General features: G+C 38.2%; 1 protein-coding gene across 1 annotated transcript; it reads right to left on the reverse strand.

Annotated features, from left to right (window-relative positions):
• Positions 1 to 3,681: 3,681 nt before the first annotated feature.
• Positions 3,682 to 20,196, reverse strand: LOC311295031 (uncharacterized protein). The gene is made up of 5 exons (XM_084416208.1): positions 20,121 to 20,196; positions 19,647 to 19,985; positions 10,319 to 10,657; positions 8,278 to 8,565; positions 3,682 to 4,944 (listed from the first exon to the last, which is right to left on the reverse strand). Exons 1-5 carry the CDS (start codon positions 20,167 to 20,169, stop codon positions 4,784 to 4,786), a joined length of 1,176 nt encoding a protein of 391 aa, XP_084272334.1. The 5' UTR covers positions 20,170 to 20,196; the 3' UTR covers positions 3,682 to 4,783.
• Between the last annotated feature and the right edge of the window lie 722 nt (positions 20,197 to 20,918).

Genomic DNA, 20,918 nt, shown 5'->3' on the forward strand with positions numbered 1-20,918 from the left:
ATCGAGGATCAGCGGATGAATCTCAACAATGTTGTGGTTCTTCTAGGAACTGGTTTACAACTCTTTGTGATTTTCTTTATGGAGTTCTTATGGAGAAAATGAATGTGAAAAATTGCTCTGTCACTGTTTCACTCTTTTCCCTCAATGAACGATTGTGTGATATGACCATTCTTTACACTGTCTGTGTGCAAATAAACTGTTTAAATGCTATTAATGGTCATTATTTGAGCAGATTATACCCTATCATTCCCCCAGAACACTTGTGATATACAGCATGTGTCGCATGAGATCATCCTGTGATAAAAAGCTTGATAATATGATCACTATTCACTGCCATCATGGACGAGTGCGAGCGGGACATTTATATAAATAGAAAGAAGTGTATACAGCATTAGAAGAACACCAGGGTGAGTAATATATGACTTCATTTTCACTTTAGGGTGAACAATCCCTTTCAGCTTGGACTTTTATTTCGGACAATAGATGGCGCTCTATGCTGTGGGGTGCACAATTTGTTTAAAGAAGAAAGAGGTTAAATGGTTAATTTATTTAATTTTAATTAGAGATTTAGACCTATGAGTGTATGCCTCTGTATATCCTCTGCCCTGGACATAAAGCGATGATGCCTATATATAATTCATAGATGTAAATTTTCTATGTGTTCGGCACTTTGTTCGGCCAGTGGCCGTTTTTAAATGTGCTTTATATAAATAAACTGAAAGCAATTCAGTAGATGCTATTCAGTTTCATCTTAAGATGCTTTATTGGCAAGACATTTTTAGATTTATATTAGCAAAGCATTTGCAGCATTGCTGCGTACAATTAAAACAGTGCAAAATTAAAAACCATAAAGACATAAAGAAAACTTTAACTGACAAAACTACACAATAGACACCAGTAGAGAATAAAGTGGGGAAAAAATGAAGAAATTAATCTTTTTGTGCACATCATAGGTCTACACCCTATTGAACATTTCTGAGTAATGAACCATTGGAAATTATTGGTAAGCTTCAGTGGTTTGCAAAGCTGAGCCAAAAATATATTTTTATGTGCGTGTAATAATAAACGCCATTAAACAGATCCGATTCACTCATAACGGCTGTTTATCGAGTGTATTATTGGATGGTGAAGTCAATCTTGGGAAGGCTAATTCCTGGTAATGAACACTAGATGGCGCTCTAGTGCAGTATAAGCTGTCTGGAACTCTCTTTATGAATAATAGTGCAGCAGATTAGTAAAACAAAAATCGTTCACTTTGGTATACAAGCATGAAATCTGGCACAGATACTCTCTAAGGGCCACTATTCTGGAAAAAGGCGTTGGCCACTCAAAAATTCAACATGGCTTTGCTATTGCTTTGCTTTGCATTGCTATTCAATGTTTATTGTATCAATTATTCAAACAGTGATCAAAGCATAACATTTTATACAAATACTCTCTAAAGGACATGTTAATGGAAAAATATGCTTGTCTCTCAAAAAATCAAGATGGCCGCCATTTTTAAAGATGGCCACCGTTCCTGTCAAAAATTAATTATTTAAATTGTTCAAATGGTGATGCAAGCATAAAATTAGGCAGAAATACTCTTCAAGGAACACTCTTTTGGAAAAAGGTATGTGCCACTCAAAAATTCAGGATGGCGACCAATTCTGTCAAATAGTTATAATGTCTGCTTTGTCTGCCTCCTCTCCTTTGACCTGTCCGGCTTAGTTAATATAAAATCCCCGCCGGCATAGCTCTCAGGTTCACTGGAGTACACAAGCCTCTCCACCACCGCAAGGTGCAGTCCACAGAGAGGAAGAGCCACTGTTAGAAAAAGGAAGTGGCCAGTAAAAATTCAGGATGGAAACCATTTTTCAAGATGGCTGCCATTCCTGTCCTATGTTCATTGCCACTGTTTCCAAAATAGTGATACAGAAAATATGCCACAAATACTCTGTTAAGGCCACTTTTTGGAAAAATTGGATGGCCAATAAAAAATTCAAGATGGAAACCTTTTCCAAGATGGCCGTCATTTCGGTAGTATGTACACTGATGCACACATGCATGTTAGCATAAATACTCTAACGGCCACAGTTTTAGAAAAATGCAATCGCAAAAACTCAAGATTAATTTTTCAAGGTGGGTGTTGCTTTAATAGTGTACTCTGTTGGGACTGAGATAAAAGTAAGGATTGAAAACGGGAAAAAAACATAAGTTCTATTCACATTTTGACCAGCTCAAAGGCCTTGTGGTGAGAGTGTCCAACCTGAGATTGAGAGGTTGTGCCCTGCCGAGTCATAATAAAGACTGTTAAAAACGGCAGCCAATGTCTCCCTGCTTGGCAGTCAGCAAGTGTTGTATTGGGGGCAACATATCCAGGAAGGTGTACATATACGTCACGGTCCAGAATCAGGAAATCGGCTCTCGGCCCACCGCAAGGCTACTTACTTTTATATTCACATTTGCAATTGCACAGTTCTGTTAAAGTGAAACCCAATCTAAAACATCTGCATCTTCCACGGCACTCTGATTTGCAGCCACACTTGGCTAGTTGTTCACAATTTATATGGCCTCTGCTTTCGGGCAAACATGTCAAGTCTAGCCTCATCTACACTAACAGCTGTGCTTGATCGATCATACAGCAGGACCACAAACTTCTCAAGGATCTCCAGGTCACTATCAGTCAGAACAGGAGGGTATTCACTTAGTTTGCTGAAGATGAGAGAGGCCTCAGGGAAAATGTCCCAGGTTTGCCAGGCAGTCTTTTTGCCTTTGTTGTGAAAGGCTGATACAGTATCACTTCCGCCTTTCGAGACATTAGTTAAAGGATCGGAAGTTGAATTTCCTCCTGTGGGATTTACCAGCTTTCAATCTCATCCAAATGGAAAACGTTTTGACATGATGCATTGAGGTTACTATGTGTCTGCTTTAACTGTTCCAGTGTTATTTATTTAGTGATTTTATAAGCATTATTTTTTTAAGTTTTGTACTTTGTTTTAAAGATTTTTTTTTCTTTTGCTATATTGAAACTGTGAGTTATTTTTTACAACATAAGCTATACTTTGTATACAGTGTTGTTAGTGTACACTTTTTGTGTTCAAATTAAAATATATATATAAGTAATGTACCATGATAATAATAATATCAACATCAATAATAATAATAATAATGATGATAATAATAATGATTGCATGAATATTTAAATCTGGTGTATTTTGTAGGTAGTTTAAGAATAAGTCCAAAAATATACTGTAAGGGAAGACCAATGTTTTTATGATTAAAACACCACTTATAATTATGACAATATTTTTGGTAAGTTTATAATGTAATACATTTCTCATAAAGCTAATAATTGGTATTACATTATGAGCTCAAGATTTTATTACATTTTGAGAAAATTATTACAATATGAGCATTTTATTACAATAATAATGTAATATTTATTACATTATGTGTAGATTCTACATTATGTGCAGTTATTACATTATGAATTGCTACAATGTGCAAACCAACTAAATGTAAAATAAGAAACTGTGTAACTGGCAAAGAAATATAAAATGGATGGAAATTAAATGAAATATTGATGAAAATTCTAGTTTTGTCCACCAGATGGATCCATCATACACAATACAGTCACTTTGGAGAAAAACATCTCAAATTCATACATGTAAATCACTATTATAGATTAAAACTCACAATATGTATGACATCTGATGGATGTTTTTATTTTATTCAATGCCACAAGATAACATAATCACATTATTTACATTAGCTGCCAGAAAGAGAGAGAGAAAAATACATAAAGCACATCAAATGCACACATTTCTATCATGAATATGAATATCATTAATGCAGATTTCTAAATCTTTCCAGGATAGTCTTATAGTAGACTAATAGACTTACAGTAGACACAATAAAACAGATTCAAAATAACTGGACAAATTCAGTGTTATCTGCTGTTATTGATCATCATTGACCAGAAGAACAGCGGCTGGTTATCGCTCTGTTACTGCATGTTGATGTGATTTTGCAGGACAATGTGGGACACGTGTGAGAGAGATACATTTACTAATATTATACTATGTAAATAATGAAAAAATACGTCAAGCAGTCGTTATCCTTTTTATTTTATTTTTGCTTTAGACCAAACCTGTACTGGTGTGACTGAAGGTTGGTGGTTTGGTTAATGGCTTATAACTATTTTAGTGAAATCCTTATGGAGGAAAAACTAAAAAAGCAAAAATATATCCAGAATTAAGTCTGCTGAAAACATGATCTCTTACACTGTATTTCCTCTCTTGTGTTATGATGTGTACATTTACACTGTGTGTGTTTTAAATAAACTGTTTAATGTTGTAAATGTGTTTTTATTCAACCGTCATTCAATCTGAATCTGAATTCATGGTTTATTCTTATATTATAACTGAAGGGGAGTCATAATAAGCATATTTATGATCATAGCTGTATATCAGTTCGGTAATATTCTGTTAAACTCTACAGTGATTTATTGGTGTGACAATTTTTTTTACATTTGTATTTTTGGAGTTGCTGCATACATTTAAGAAAGAAAATTAAAATAGCAACATAACATACATTAAGAAAAAAAATAAAACAATGTAATTAACAAAAACAATTCAAATGGGATGCATTAAAGAATAAAATTAAATATTCAAGAATATTCAGTTTTAGCCTCAGATGGAGAGAATAGGAAAGCAAAGCTTTGTTTTACCATCACTAAACAATTAGACCACACATACTTTCATCTTTACCATTAAAAATACAATATATGCCACAAATTTTTCTATATCTCTTCTGTTTTCTCCGTTTTACCTCTTGAAGCTCTGACGTCATTGACCAGAAGAACAGCAGCGGCCGCAGAAGCCACGCCCATCAGTGCAGTGGCGACCAATCGCAGCACAGCTTCAACAGAATCACAACAGGGGGCGTGGCCTTCTGGAGAAACTAATGAAACAAATGATAAATTAAATTAAGATTTTCAACAAGTTGACTTTAGTCTTTCATGAATTTTGAAACATACATTACACATTGAAAAGCATTAAGCATTACATAATGCTTTCCATTATCGATGGGCAAAGACAGTGATTGTACGTGAGGAAATGTGTACTGCTGATATAGAACTATTGACTGTATCTATCCGGCCTTTTTATGTGCCAAGAGAATTTCAGCAACTTTTTGTTTCAGTGGTAGGCTATATATTCACCCGAAGTCTGATGTTCAGAAGTCAACGGATATCATCAGTCAGGTATCAGTTGCGTTCACCGGATGCTCCCCATTTTATTATTGGGGATTTTAACAAATGTTCTTTGGAGGGAGTTTTAAAGGGGTCATATAATGGTACACGCACTTTTACAAGTTGATTGTACTGAGATGTGTGTTGGCAGTGCCTGTACACAACCATCATAAAATGATAAAAATCCATTAAGTGGTTTTTTTTTTAATCTCCTTATATGTTTTCCCCTGTCTCTAATCAAGCCGTTCGACCGTGTGACGCACCTCCCACGATTTGTGATTGACAGCAGCGTTTCAACACAGTCCCGCCCTCGCTCGTGGCTGAGCTGTCTGTCATCATAGTCCGCGAGTCATTGTTGATACGCTGGAGCACTGTCTATGAGCAGAATGGCGTCGATTGTGGTGTTCTGTTCTTGGGTGTAATAATGAACACAGCGGTCATTTTGATGTTTCTAAATCCGAACTGCTGAAGACGCAGTGGCTGAGTTTGTTTTCGAAGGGAATATTCCCCACGATCAACGTCAATGCTTTCATGTTTGCGCGAATCTCAACCAACTATTCGTGTTCCTGCTGCACTTCCAGAAGAACTGAAGTGAGTGTAACGTTTTATTAACCTTTATATTAATATTTATATTAATCTTTGCAAATCGCTTGCACGCTTCACGATGAATGCCGCTGTTTACACTCAGGTTACATTACGGCATGTTTTCTATACGACGTTATTAATATAATTCATAATCCCACGTTTATAATGAACAACGCGTTATGGTTATTGTGTTATTGTGTTATAAACGTGTACACACAGAACAGAGGGGCGGGGTGAGCAAAGCTCATTATCATTTAAAGACGCATGCACTTAAACGGCGTGCTGAAAACAGAGCTGTTTTTGACCAGGTAAAATGAGTGTTTTCTTACAATACTAATGAGAATTTTTAATTAAAGTATATTACAAACTTTTAATTTAGACCCTAAAGATGAATATTAGCTTGTACAAAAATGGCATTATATGACCCCTTTAAAGCAACAGTTTGATCTTATCATGAGATCTTGAGAGTGTTTGGCTCTGCTCTCTCCTGTAACTCGTTCATAGACAGTTCAATTCTTATGAAATGTCTGAAACACCTGCTGAATACAGTCAGTCACATATTAAAAAGCTTTGAAAATGACTTGATGATAGTTTGTTTGATCCTTCAGCTGAACTAAGATAAAAGATCAAATAGAAATATCTATCTGGTGTGTTGTTTAGTGCCGTGAGCTGTCAATCATATTTGATTAAGGTCTTCATTGCCCAGATCTGAGGAAATCATGTGTTGGTACTCCTACTCCTACAGGATTAATATGTGTTGATCCAAACTGGCATAATTCTGTAGAAAAATGGAAATAACTGAAGCCATAACAATACACTTAAAACACCATAAACAGAACTAAACTAATTTGAAAAACATTTTATTCATCGGTTCACTGAAAAAACACATGATGGCAACCCTTAAAATGTCTGAAAACACTTGCTATCAAACACGACTGAACTGAGATATTTATCTGGTTGTGAGTGAATCCTCCCCCAACCTCAGTCAGTTTCCGCTCACACATCCGTCTCCTTTAACATCACGGAAATCAACAAGCTTTTGCTGATCTTACACTTTCAAATGAATTCTGGCCCTGAATGAAAACTAATAGCAGAAGAGTGAAATATTGGATTAGATATCTGTATCTACTGGTGTGTTATTTAGTGCTGTGAGCTGTCAATCATATTTGACCTCTGACCTCTGACTCTTATTTGACTGTTGATGGATTCACTTTATTTCAGTGTAAAGATGTTTTGTGTGGAGTGGAAAATTGTGAGCTTCTTATTAGCAGGAGAGAAAATGAAGAAACGCTTCAGCCACAAACTACTGACACACACAGAGACGACAAACATCCAGCAGAAGCTGTTTATCCACCGACAGATCAAACCACACACACAGATGCTTGTACTGATAAAATAAAGAGAAAAACCATTGCAGGGTTCAGTTGACGCAAAAGCCAGTAAATTACGTCATTAAGTAATTTGTTTTTAAGCAGGTAAAATTTGTGTTTTCTTACAATACTAATCATAATTTTTAATTAAAGTATATTGCAAACTTTTAATTTAGACCCTAAAGAATCATATTAGCTTGTACAAAAATGGCATTATATGACCCCTTAAAATTTCCCGCAATATATTGACTGTCCTACACGTCATCAAAAAACACTTGATTTATGTTATGGGTCAATACCGGACGCATACAGATCCTTTTCCAGACCCCCAATTGGTTGTGCAGACCATAATGCAGTCTCTTTGCAACCATGTTATAAACCAGTGTTGCAGAGAACAAGGCCAGTCATTAGGTCATTTCAAAGATGGACTGATGATAATATCTTACAGTTACAAGACTGATTTGATCGCACCGAATGGGATATTTTTAAAACTTCTTGTGTAGACAATGATGACCTAGCGGATGTTGTGAGTTCTTATATTCACTTCTGTGAAGAGTCTGTGATACCCAGGAAAAATTTAAGAATCTACTCAAATAATAAGCCTTGGGTGACAAAATCATTGAAACATGTTTTAAATGAGAAGAAACAGGTTTTTTTACCAAGGAACAGATTTGGAAAAGAGGCAGGTTAATAAGGAAGTAAAATGAGAAATTAGGAGGGCAGAAATGAAATAAAAGGCATCAGTGGAGGAGAAGTTTATTAAGGGAAATATTCCGTCAGCATGGAAAGAAATAAAAGTAATGACTGGTGCAAACAATAAAGAATCAATTGGAATTTGACTGAGTCTAGGATAGAAAAGGGAGAGATAGCTAATGAATTTAATGATTTTTTTACAAGCTGACTTTAGTCTTTCATGAATTTAAAAATATCAAATTTTCTGCTTCACACAAGAAATACAAATTTAACACAGTTTTAAAAACCTGAGATGACAGAAGCTCATTCATCATGTCTGGCATCTTAATTTATAAGTCTTGATAAAATCAACACATTAGTGAATGAATGTGAATAATATCATCAGTGCTGTGGTACCTGCACATGTGTGACAGAGTGTGTTGATGTCCAGATGTGTGGTCTGGTTGCTGATGGGATTGTTCAGCACACAGCTGTAGGTGTTTTTATCCTGATATTCCACCTCCAGAGGTAGAGAGAGACTGATGCTGAGATCAGACGCACTGATGCTGGACAATACACTGATTCCTTTGTACCAGGAGAGAGTCACATGACTCACATTCAACACTGATGAACACACCAATGAACATGATGATGATGATGATGATGAAGAACAGTCTCTGCTGATGACAGGAACAGGCAGACGAGCTGGAAAACATGAGAGTTTCATGCCAAATTTAAACCAGAACAGATTTCACACAGAAGGAAACTGCAGCCTTTAGCTTTAAAGCCCTTGGCGTTACTGTGTACTTGACCGTATGCTGAGACGATCCTCTGTATCTGTTTTGTGTGGGTTGTTGTTTTGTATATGTGTGCAGGGATTGGCTGCCGTCGGATGAGCCTGATTGGCGGATCTACTGAGGCGCTAACCGAAGATGTGGAGCTCATTCTGGCATGAGGAGCTCCGGATTCCAGATCCCAAAACCTGCTGTTGATCATGTTCGTTTGTTTGTGATGATCTACTTTTTCCATTAATGATATTTAAAAATGGGAGATATTTTAATATAGAGCGATCCGTCACATGACACGAAGACTGTCATGCTACACTATTCATCACTGGTACAGTCGTGTTACACTATAGGGGATGAAAGAAGTTTGCTACTGGAAAATCATCACTGTTTTGTTGTTGTTGTTTTTAAAAAGGGATTACTGTAGAATTTTTTTTCAATTACTTGTAGTTAGAAAATCCGTAAATTTGGATGACAGTACAATTACATTTACAATGCTCTTTTTTTTTTACTTGCTTTAATTTGAAGAATTATTCACTTGTTTTTGTCCTTGACATTGCAAACCAACAAGAAATGTTCTTTAGAAAAAAGATACATGGACCTATGTGTGTTAATAAGAATAGAGCTGGAAATAACTTCTATTGAAACTTGCTTATCTGCAAGCTCACAGCATTAATATGCAAATCATGGAAATATAGAGATGCATATGCAGCTGAACATTAATCTTTTCTTTTCACATACACATATATTAACATCTCACATACAGTAAGTTTTATTTGTCAGACATTAGCATTCACTGATTCTGTACTTTTTCAAAGTAAAACTGTTTCTCAAAAAGATTAAGTTAAATTGTGGAAGTCCTTTCAACCCCACACTATTCACAGAAACACACACTCACGCTATTCACGCCTCAACACATTAACCACAAACGTCCAGTGATAAACACATTCTCATGCACACACTCTCTAACCAACAGATGAAACTACATTCATATTCCATATCTGAAAATGAGGCCTTCTGTAGTTTGAGCTGTAGAATACAATACTGTAAAAATACATTACAAATGTCATGAAATTAAATGTGTGCTGCCATTCTGCAGATTGTGTTGCTTAAAGTGCCCTATTATGCTATTTTAAAGGTTCCTAATTTTGTTTTGGAGTCTCTGACTTAGATTTGCATGCATTCAATGTCAAAACCACTTTAATTTTCTCATAATATACATTGAACATCACCTCATTTCTCAAAGAGGCTGAAAGATCCTGAGCTCAACAAGGGGAATAGACACACGAGAACTGCCACTGAGTCTCAAGTGAAGGCATTTGTCTTCAGCTGCTTTCTTAAAGTTGTGATGGTCTCACTCTCAGCAGATCGGGTGAAGATTGTCAACTAAACATTCGTTTCACATACATTTTGTTTTATCACACTGGGTGGATTGGGTTTAATTGTCATCCATATGTTATCCATATGAACACCGCACATGATATGTTTACATGCATCCTCATATATTGCTGACTGTAATATCAAATGTATAATGAATGTACTTTTCAGACTATAAAGGTAAGAATGAAACCGTCTCTTGACCTCGCTGTGTTAGGCCTAATATATAACATATTTTTATAATATATAAAAAAAGGCCTAATATATAACAGTGTGAGCTGTAATTCTCTACTCACCGTAAACAGTAACAGTGAATCTGATTGTGGTCACTCTCTTTCCTCTGATGGTCACTTCATATTCTCCAGAGTCTGTGATTCTGGTGTTTGTGATGGTCAGAGATCCAGTCTGATTGTCCAGCTTCAGTCTGTCTCTGAATCTCCCATCAGGACCATCATATGTGGAGAACTTTTCTATGCCTTTATCGATTTTAGCTATTTCAGTCTTTGGATTCTCTTGTCCAAACCTCCATGTTATCAGATCTTGTTTCTGTATTTGAGTAACACCAGATTCTAGAGTGACTGAATATCCCTCCGTCACTGATACGATCTTCACTGCATCTGAATCAACAAACACTCCTGAAGAACAAACATAGGAACAGTTTATCAGTTACACAAGTTAATAATCTTCATTTATTAATGATGCAAGTGCAACTGATGTTCATTAGAGCTCCACACAAATAACACACAACTGTTGAAACAACATAAACTTACCAAACAGACAGCAACAGCACAAACAGAAAAAAGCAAATGTGTGAAACATTTTCTTCAATAGTTCAGTGTCTGATATAGTATCAGTAAAGTCTGAGAACTAGTGAGCGTCTGCAGTGAAGATGTGAAGAGAACAAGTGTGAACTATTTGCTTACTTCCTCCAGACTGAATTAGGCCACGCCCCTTTCTCCAAACACATGCCCTCTCTCCATATGTTGTGTTGTGTATATTTGTGTATTATTATTATTATTTTTTTTTTATAATATAAGAACATAGTCAATGAGTTACATACAAATACATACATATATAATAAAACAAAGGAAATGATTACACAAAAACAATGAAAAACAAAAGATGACATGACAGAGATATGACAAGACGGCACTAATATTGTATTGATACAATAACATAAATTCATTGTTACAGGTGAGGTGTTCGAGATCAAGCGCACAACAAAGGAGATACAACAGGAGACTTTAATTCAGAACTTAAACCAGGAAACATACAATCACAGATAACTCAAATATAATGCAAGACAAGGGACAGGGAGAAACAGAGGGCTTAAATACACAGAGAACAGATCAGGGAAACGAGACACAGCTGGGGCAAATCAACTCAACAACAGTAACCATAGTAACAAACAGAACGACTAACACAACACAGATGAACCAAATGAACTAAGGAGACGGTGATGATGGAAACAAGAAGTGGAGGGAAACTGAACACAGATGAAGTCCAAACATGAACAGAAACGTGACATTAATATGCAAGGAAAGATTTTAAGTAGGCTACATGTATTTTCTTTAAATATTTCTTCATAATATTTAATAAATCTTATGGATTTTATTATTATTTTATGGAGATTTAAGAGGTGTTCTTATTCTTTTTTTTTTTCTTTTTTTTTTTGCTTTTAGACCAAACCTGTACTGCTGTGATTCATACTGATGGTTGGTGGTTTTACTGTAGCCTTTAGCTTTAAAGCCCTTGATGTTACTGTGTACTTGACCGTATGCTGAGACGATCCTCGGTCTGTTTGTGTGGGTTGTTGTTTTGTATATGTGTGCAGGGATTGGCTGCCATCAGAGGAGCCTGATTGGCGGATCGCTAATCGAAGATGTGGAGCTCATTCTGGCGTGAAGAGCTTCGGACAAGGGGGTAATCTCTCAGAAAAAACTGAAGCTTCCCCGGGCGCCGCCATTGATTAGCAGACCATCCCCTGCTGTTAGCATCCCATTGACTCTCATTCATTTTGTCACTTTGACAGCGAATAACTTCACATCTGAGGCGTTTAAAGACTCCATTTGTCCATTATTTATTTCTAAAGAAACACGAAAATGTATAAAAGGCTCCATTACCTTCTATCTTACGTTACGGCCCCGTAGAAACAGTTTTAGTAAAAATAGGCTAACGATTGCGTCATAACCACGCGACTCTCTGTCGCTCAGTAGAGAGATTACCGTATGGACAGGAGGAGAAGCTCGCGGTCAATCGGGGGGACATGGAGGCAAAATGACAAAATAATTAATCAGAATACTTAGCAAAAGTTGCTCCTCATGGACACCTCCTACTCACACTCTCCGTCTCTGCAAGATTCGGAAGGGAATGATTCAGATTTCTCTTGGCACAGCTACTAGAAGACAGACGGGTTGCTCACGTCACATCTACGTCGTCAAGCTCAGTTTGAGTCTGCGCAGTACGCTCAGCCATCAGGAAGTGAGTGCTTCTAATTGACTTCACTTTTCTCCGTTGAATCCAGTGGGGTCGCTGTGCCCATTTCTTTTACTGTCTATGGTATTAGCAGCTCCGATTACCTCACGCAGACACACACTAAAATGACAGAAACTGTTCTGCCTTTTATATTTAAACGGAGTCAGACAACGATGGAGAGACTCAAGAAGAAGTGACAACATGTAGAATGCAACAGGACGTCTCTGAATGGTCAAGCACGGCGCTACACCGGGGCTAGAGGGCGCTAAAGCCCCGCCAAAAATCAGTGTAGCCCCAGTTAAGCCCACACAACCAGGGGGCAAAAGACCCGCGCTCATCTTAGTTCGTACCGGAGTACATCTGACCTCAACACGCAAAAATCCGGTGCAGCATCAAAGTATTTGACGAGCTGCACATGACCACATAGCATGTAGTTGTATGCATCAAGGGATTTGTACGCTCTAATAATTTCTCTTGTATACACACTTGGTGTCTGAATTAGATAATTATATATATCAGGCCATACAATTGCTGGCCACTTCTTGTCATCCACAATCCAAAGATCGTCAGGTATTATTGCGTAGGGATCCGGCAAGATCTCACCATTGCTGAGAGTAAGTTTTTTAATATAATCGCCACGGTCAGAGGTACTAAGGCTTCCCACATAATCCATCGTCAAATCTTTGATTTACAGTAAAGTAACGTTATGTGTGCAGTCATGATATGTTGCAGGTCGTAAAGTAACGTAAACAAGGTTAACTTATATAAAAGCAAATTCGGGCTCTATAGAGGCTATTACATTACTAACTTAGTCTAACATGATAATTCATACATGCATCACAGTATGTCCGGATTTTGATTCGTAAACAGTTGGACATTTTACATAATGTAATATTATTTATGAAACACAAACAAACAGATCCAACTCTGAAATTGCAGTTTATTATTGAGTCAACAACAAGAAATTACAAACAATGCGAAATTACGTTAATTACAATGTTCTTTTACAGAACTACATAACAGATAGCTGTTTTTTGCCCCATGGATGCGCGCGCATCCGGTATTGTTTGTATACAAGAAACCCGTGTGAGGCTAGGCTAGCTAGTTTAGGCAACAATGACAATCTGTTACAAATACAATGGATCGTTTTGTTATTAAAAAAAAAAAGAGTGCAGATCGAAAATGAAGACCAAGATCCAGTCTCCCAGATGGACAAAGAAGAAGAGGGAGATTCGAAAAATGAATTTGAGAGAGAAAGTCATGAGCCAGGACCCGAAGGAGCACCGGAGCTGTCCATCGCCGCTAGTTGCTCAACAGTCCCAGTTAGATGTGCCGCTGACACCGACACCGCTCCCTCTGATTTAAGTCAGTCACCTGTAGATGAACCGAGGCGGCCTCTTCTCCGGCGTTATCCGGCCACCAAAGTTGGACAGCAGGATCGCTACTTCAGTCGTAAATGGTATGAGGATTACAAATGGCTGGAATATTCTATTTCAAAGGACCGTGTTTTCTGCTTTGCGTGCCGGCACTTTCAGCGTCCTGGTAACCATGGAGACAAGGCGGCATTTACCCACCATGGCTACCAGAACTGGAAGAAGGCGACAAGTTCATTTAAGACACACAATGCCAGTGTGGAGCATAAATATGCCATGGCAGCGTGGAATGAGTGGAATATTCAGAAAGAGTCTGGCTCAACAATATGTAATGCTCTGAGTGATGGACATGCAAAAATAGTCCGTAAGAACAGAGAGTATATGCGAGCAGTTGTGGAGTCATTGCGTTTCACTGCGTACCAGGGACTTTCACAGAGAGAAGACACAGAGAATGACAGGGCTGTCAACCAGGGAAACTTCCTAGAACTTTTACAGATCCTATAGGCAAATTTGACAAAACAGTAGCACAGAAAATATCAGAAAATCCAAGAAATGCGAAGTACACGCATCATGATACAGACCGAAATACTGGAAATTATGGCAAATATGATTAGGGATCAGATTAGTGGTGAAATACAAGATGCTGAAATATTTGCTTTGATGGTAGATGAGAGTAAGGATCTGAGTAAAACGGAACAAGTGTCTGTCGTGGTGCGCTACGTGAAAAATGATCACGTTGTGGAAGAATTTCTCCATTTCACGCCAGCTGACGGATTAGATGCAGCGTCACTTTTCACTACGATTAAAAACACTCTCAGCAAATGTAACATTGATCACACTGCCTGTATTGCTCAGTGTTATGATGGTGCTGCTGTAATGTCTGGTGTTCACAACGGGGTCCAAGAGAAATTCAGAGAAGAGGTCCCTCAGGCAGTCTACATTCACTGCCATGCACACCGCCTCAATCTTGTTCTGGTGGACTGTGTCAGAAACGTGAAGCCAGCGGGGGATTTTTTTGTTATTGTGCAAGACATGTACAAGTTTTTCTCAGGCTCATTTGTCCATGCCCATTTCATTAAGAAGCAAAAGGAACTTGAGCCTTCACAGCAGCCCATTGAACTTAAGAAACTGTCTGATACGCGCTGGTCCTGCCAGTACTACTCGCTGTGGGCAGTGCAAAAAACCCTCCCCGCCATCATTGCAACCTTAAATGACATTAAGGCGCAACCAAATCCACGCAGATCCACTGATGCACGGTCATTGCTTTCATTCATTGATGCTGAATTCATCCTCCACCTTATTCTGTTTGAGGATCTTTTTCGTACAGCAAAGTTCCTGTCTGACACTCTACAGTCACCCAATTTTTTGCTGGAGACTGCCACCGACCTCGCGCACTCGGTCATCACGGGCCTAAAAGAAAAGCGCACAGAGGACTCTTGGAGAGCCATATGGCGCAAGGCGGAGGCCCTGTGCACCAAAGTCGGTGTAGCAAAACCACCTCAGCTCCCACAAGAGAAGAGACAATCCCAGCAGCCTCACCATCTGCAGGATTACGTAGTTCAAGCTCCAGTTCAAACAGAACACCGATCCATGTCCTCTCTGGATGAACTCCGAACATCCTCATTCTACCCTGTCATTGATCGACTAGTGAATGAAATGACACAACGGTTTTCATCAGAAGCAGGTGCTGTTCTCATGGGCACGTTAGCCTTCAACCCCAAAAATGCCACATTCCTTGAAAAGGAGAGCCTTGAGCCCATGGCGCAGTTGTATGGGATCAAAAAGGACGACCTGCTGGCCGAGGTGCACCAAATGCGCCGGCTCTTGGAAAGAAAAAAAGAACAAGGTGAAACAGTCGGCAGCACACTGGAATTTCTGTCCATGCTTAAACCATACAAAGACTCATTTGAGGACATCTATAAACTTTTGCACATATCTGTTACACTGCCTGTAACATCCGCTTCATGTGAGCGCAGTTTTTCCTGCATGCGGCGCGTAAAAACCTACCTGAGAAACAGAATGGCAAATCCTCAACTTAGCAACCTTGCCTGCCTGTCCATACATGCAGAAAGAACCAAGGCCCTTGATGTCCAAAAGATTATAGACTCATTTGCACTTAACCACAACAACAGACGCATTGTCCTCCTGTAAAACAACTCAATGAGGTTTTTTCCTGACGTTGCGATCAGAGACTGGTTGTGATACATTTGATGTCATGACGTGACATTTAATTCGTTACACTGTAACAAATGCACAACAGAATTTGGCGCGTGTTTTTGTTTGCAGTAGAATAATAATCAATACTGTAATGAGCCAGTTCATTTTATGCTCTTTAAGTATGTGCCCAGTTAACAGGTACAGGGTGTTTGTTTTTCTTGCTGTGGCGTTGTATATTATTAATTCTATTTTTGACGTTGTGATCCGAATCACTAGACACAAACTGTTTGCACTTCTCGTTGCGGCTGCACTTTGTAGCCTATGTTATTAATTTAAATATCAATTTAATTTCTTATGTTGTGATCCAAGACAATATTACCAATGCATAGATGTTTGTTTGTTTTCTGCATATGGAATAAATATGTTTGTCGCATTTTGTATGTATTGTCTGATTACCGGCAGACGCATGGTCGCTGTCCGGTGCTGAATCTCGCACCTTTCCACGTGAAACATTTTTGTCATTGCCTTGTGGTCGCTTGTATTAGGCTAGTTATTTTGTTGATTTTGTTATTTTGATTATTCTTTGGCCAAATCCAGTTAAAGTGCTGTGTATCATAGCTGCTTTTATTGAAAAAACGAGAACCTCTATATTATAGAGTAACTTCAAGGGATACTTCACCTCTGGAAAGAGTGTATTTAAAATAGGTCATTTATGTAGAAGAAATGTGAAGAAATTTTTTTAATTTGGAGCTTTCTAGACTGAGAAAAGCCAGAAAATGTATTTTTGGCTCATGTGGATGAAAGACATCAACTCCCAGAATGCACTTGCTTTGCTGCCCTAGGAGGCCACGCCTACTGGTAAGAGAGCGCAGTTTAAAACAAGGTTAGGCTACCAGTGAGTCTCCGTGACGAGTCTGCCTGGGATTTCGTGATCGCCCAAAATGTCCGGGATTCGGCTTTTGCGTTTTACAGTCGCCATTCATTATGTTTACTGTGGCGAGCAGGACGAGGGCCGCGGGAGAACGGCGCGAGGCCGGTGGCGTCATTACTGAGACGCGCCGGTCTCGCAAAGGAGGTGCGGGAATTTTCTTAGCAATGTTAAAACGCACATCAACCGATCACTAGTTTAGCGTTCATGTAAACACTACATTCAGATTCACCGATCGGAATGAATTCAGTTAGATTGAAACGAGGTGTGCATGTAAACAATGAATGGCGACCGCAGAAAGCAAAAGCCGAATCCCAGACATTTTGAACGATCTCGCCCGCCGGACAAGTCCGGGTAAAGGAGGATGGTAACCCCTACTTACTCAGCTTTCTCCTACTACTCAGCTTTCTCCACAGAACAAGAGCCTGCAAGCTTAGCTTCCAAAGAAAGCCGGCTGACACTGTGTACATTCTGTGAGTGAGATCCCACCTCTTATAGGCGGGTTGAAAACATGCGGGACAGCCCCTACTACTGGCTGTAGTCTTTAGCCTCTGGACAGAAAATCCTCCGATGACGCAAAATGACGATTTTTGCGTCATCGGAGGATTTTTTCCAGACCAAAAAAATACATAAATCTCTCGTCTCAGGGGGATATGAGGGTGGAAAGCACGGTAATTCGAAAATACTACAGGTTTTCTACTAATACAAAGCTTAATGCTAAATCCTGAAGTATCCCTTTAAGTAATGAAAATCAATTGTTTTCTTAGCACTCCCACGTATCGGTCCAGCTCCCCATTAGCACCATTAGAGAAAAAATCCTGGCGCCGGGCCTGTGAATGGTTAGTTGATGAATTTATGTTGCTGATGTGGAGTTAACTATCTTCAATTAGCATATTCTGTCATGATAATCTATACATCGCTCATATAGGAACTGTTGTGAGATGCACACAGAGTGACTTTCTAAAGTTGTGCTCAACTATAACAACTCTTCCTCTTCTCATCATGGACTGCGTGTTCTGGGGGCGGGGTTTATGTAAATTTTAGGGTTGGTGATGTCACTAACCCGGGAGGAATGTTGTGTAGTCCATACCAGCCGTTTGTTGTAGTCCTTAAAAAACGATTTCTTTAAAATTAAATATCTCCCTTTGCTTTGAACATTGTAACTTTGCAGATGTTGTTTATGCTCAAATTGCAACATTAAACACTAACTAAAGTTAGAAACGTGAAATCATAATCAACCACCCCTTTAACATAGTAATATAGTATATTAACATCTCACATACAGCAAGTTTTATTTGTCAAACATTAGCATTCACTGATTCTGTACTTTTTCACAGTAAAACTGTTTCTCAAAAAGATGAAGTTAAATTGTGGAAGTCACTTCAACCCCACACGATTCACAGAAACACACTCACGCTATTCATGCCTCAAGACATGCAAACACAAAAGCACATTAACCACAAACGTCCAGTGATAAACACATTCTCATGCACACACTCTCTAACCAACAGATGAAACTACATTCATATTCCATATCTGAAAATGAGGCCTTCTGTAGTTTGAGCTGTAGAATACAATACTGTAAAAATACATTAAAAATGCCATGACATTAAATGTGTGCTGCCATTCTGCAGATTGTGTTGCTTAAAGTGCCCTATTATGCTATTTTAAAGGTTCCTAATTTTGTTTTGGAGTCTCTGACTTAGATTTACATGCATCCAATGTCAAAACCACTTTAATTTTCTCATAATATACATTGAACATCACCTCATTTCTCAAAGAGGCTGAAAGATCCTGAGCTCAACAAGGGGAATAGACACACGAGAACAGCCACTGAGTCTCAAGTGAAGGCATTTGTCTTCAGCTGCTTTCTTAAAGTTGTGATGGTCTCACTCTCAGCAGATCGGGTGAAGATTGTCAACTAAACATTCGTTTCACACATTTAATTTTATCACACTGGGTGGATTGGGTTTAATTGTCATCCATATGTTATCCATATGTACACCGCATGATATGTTTACATGCATCCTCATATATTGCTGACTGTAATATCAAATGTATAATAAATGTACTTTTCAGACTATAAAAGTAAGAATGAAACCGTCTCTTGACTTCGCTGTGTTTCCATGAGTGCCCAAAACGCATGAATATGAAGCACTTGATTGGTTGTCGTTTGAGTATCTAGCCGTAACATCCTAACACCACACACTGCACACGTTTAGACCCGGGTTAACAGCGGCTCTTTCATAACCCCGGGTACAATGCGGTGCTAAACCTGGGGTTTAGAATGATGATAACCTGGGTTATGAGAGTGTGAAAAATACTAACGTGGAGATAGAAGAGAACCAGATTTAGTTGCAAAAACTTTTCCGTCTTTAGTACATCGTTAACATGTAAACGTACTCTCAGTATGCTAAAATAAAAAGCTTTTGCGTGCATGTTTCATATCTGCATCTGGCCATTGCTTGCATCACATATTCACATATTCATATGACAGGGACAAATTATCCACGACACTACAGAAGTTAGAGGCTTTTCTCATGGTCAGTTTTCAATGTCTTTGGATTAATATAATATAATTTTATTACAAATTATTTCAAGTTTACAGTATTAGGGATAATTATGACAAAAAATAAATAAATTATATATATGCCTAATATATAACAGTGTGAGCTGTAATTCTCTACTCACCGTAGACAGTAACAGTGAATCTGATTGTGGTCACTCTCTTTCCTCTGATGGTCACTTCATATTCTCCAGAGTCTGTGATTCTGGTGTTTGTGATGGTCAGAGATCCAGTCTGATTGTCCAGCTTCAGTCTGTCTCTGAATCTCCCATCAGGACCATCATATGTGGAGAACTTTTCTATGTCTTTATCGATTTTAGCTATTTCATTCTTTTGATTCTCTTGTCCAAACTTCCATGTTATCAGATCTTGTTTCTGTATTTCAGTAACACCAGATTCTAGAGTGACTGAATATCCCTCCGTCACTGATACGATCTTCACTGCATCTGAATCAACAAACACTCCTGAAGAACACACATAGGAACAGTTTATCAGTTACACAAGTTAATAATCTTCATTTATTAATGATGCAAGTGCAACTGATGTTCATTAGAGCTCCTCACAAATAACACACAACTGTTAAAACAACATAAACTTACCAAACAGACAGCAACAGCACAAACAGAAAAAAGCAAATGTGTGAAACATTTTCTTCAATAGTTCAGTGTCTGATATAGTATCAGTAAAGTCTGAGAACTTGTGAGCGTCTGCAGTGAAGATGTGAAGAGAACAAGTGTGAACTATTTGCTTACTTCCTCCAGACTGAATTAGGCCACACCCCCTTTCTCCAAACACACGCCCTCTCTCCAAACCCTGTCTCATATGTTGTGTTGTGTATGTCTGTGCATCATTAAAAAATAAAATAAAAATTATGCTCAATAACATAAGAACATTTGTCATGGAATTACATACAACTACATATACATATAATGAAACAAACAATAATATTAAGGATTTTAGTAACACATTGTGCACAAAAAAAGGATCAGCGGATGAATCTCAACAATGTTGTGGTTCTTCTAGAAACTGGTTTACAACTCTTTGTGATTTTTCTTTATGGAGATCTTATGGAGAAAATGAATGGAGAAAATTGCTCTATCACTATTTCACTCTTTTCCCTCAATGAACGATTGTGTGATATGACCATTCTTTACACTCTCTGTGTGCAAATAAACTGTTTAAATGCTATTAATGGTCATTAGTCAGGTCCGAATCTTCAAGATTGTGTAACCCTGTAATTGTGTAACCACTGGTGGTGGTTGAGGAGAGATCCCCTGACATGATTGTAAAGCGCTTTGGGTGTACAGTAGTACATATGAAAGCGCTATATAAATGCCCGATTCTATTCTATTCTATTCTGTAGGCATTTTTGAGGAAAAGTTGTTATACCACATTTT

This window comes from Rutilus rutilus (assembly GCF_951802725.1).
Source record: "Rutilus rutilus genome assembly, chromosome: 8".
NCBI classification, from domain to species: Eukaryota; Metazoa; Chordata; class Actinopteri; order Cypriniformes; family Leuciscidae; genus Rutilus; species Rutilus rutilus.

Coding starts and splice junctions, on each gene's coding strand:
- LOC311295031 (XM_084416208.1), bottom strand. CDS start 20,169: ATGTTTCACACATTTGCTTTTTTCTGTTTGTGCTGTTGCTGTCTGTTT. Junction 10,658..19,646: donor ATTCACTGTTACTGTCTACG/GTGAGTAGAGAA, acceptor TTTGTTCTTCAG/GAGTGTTTGTTGATTCAGAT. Junction 4,945..8,277: donor ACTCTGTCACACATGTGCAG/GTACCACAGCAC, acceptor TTGTTTCATTAG/TTTCTCCAGAAGGCCACGCC.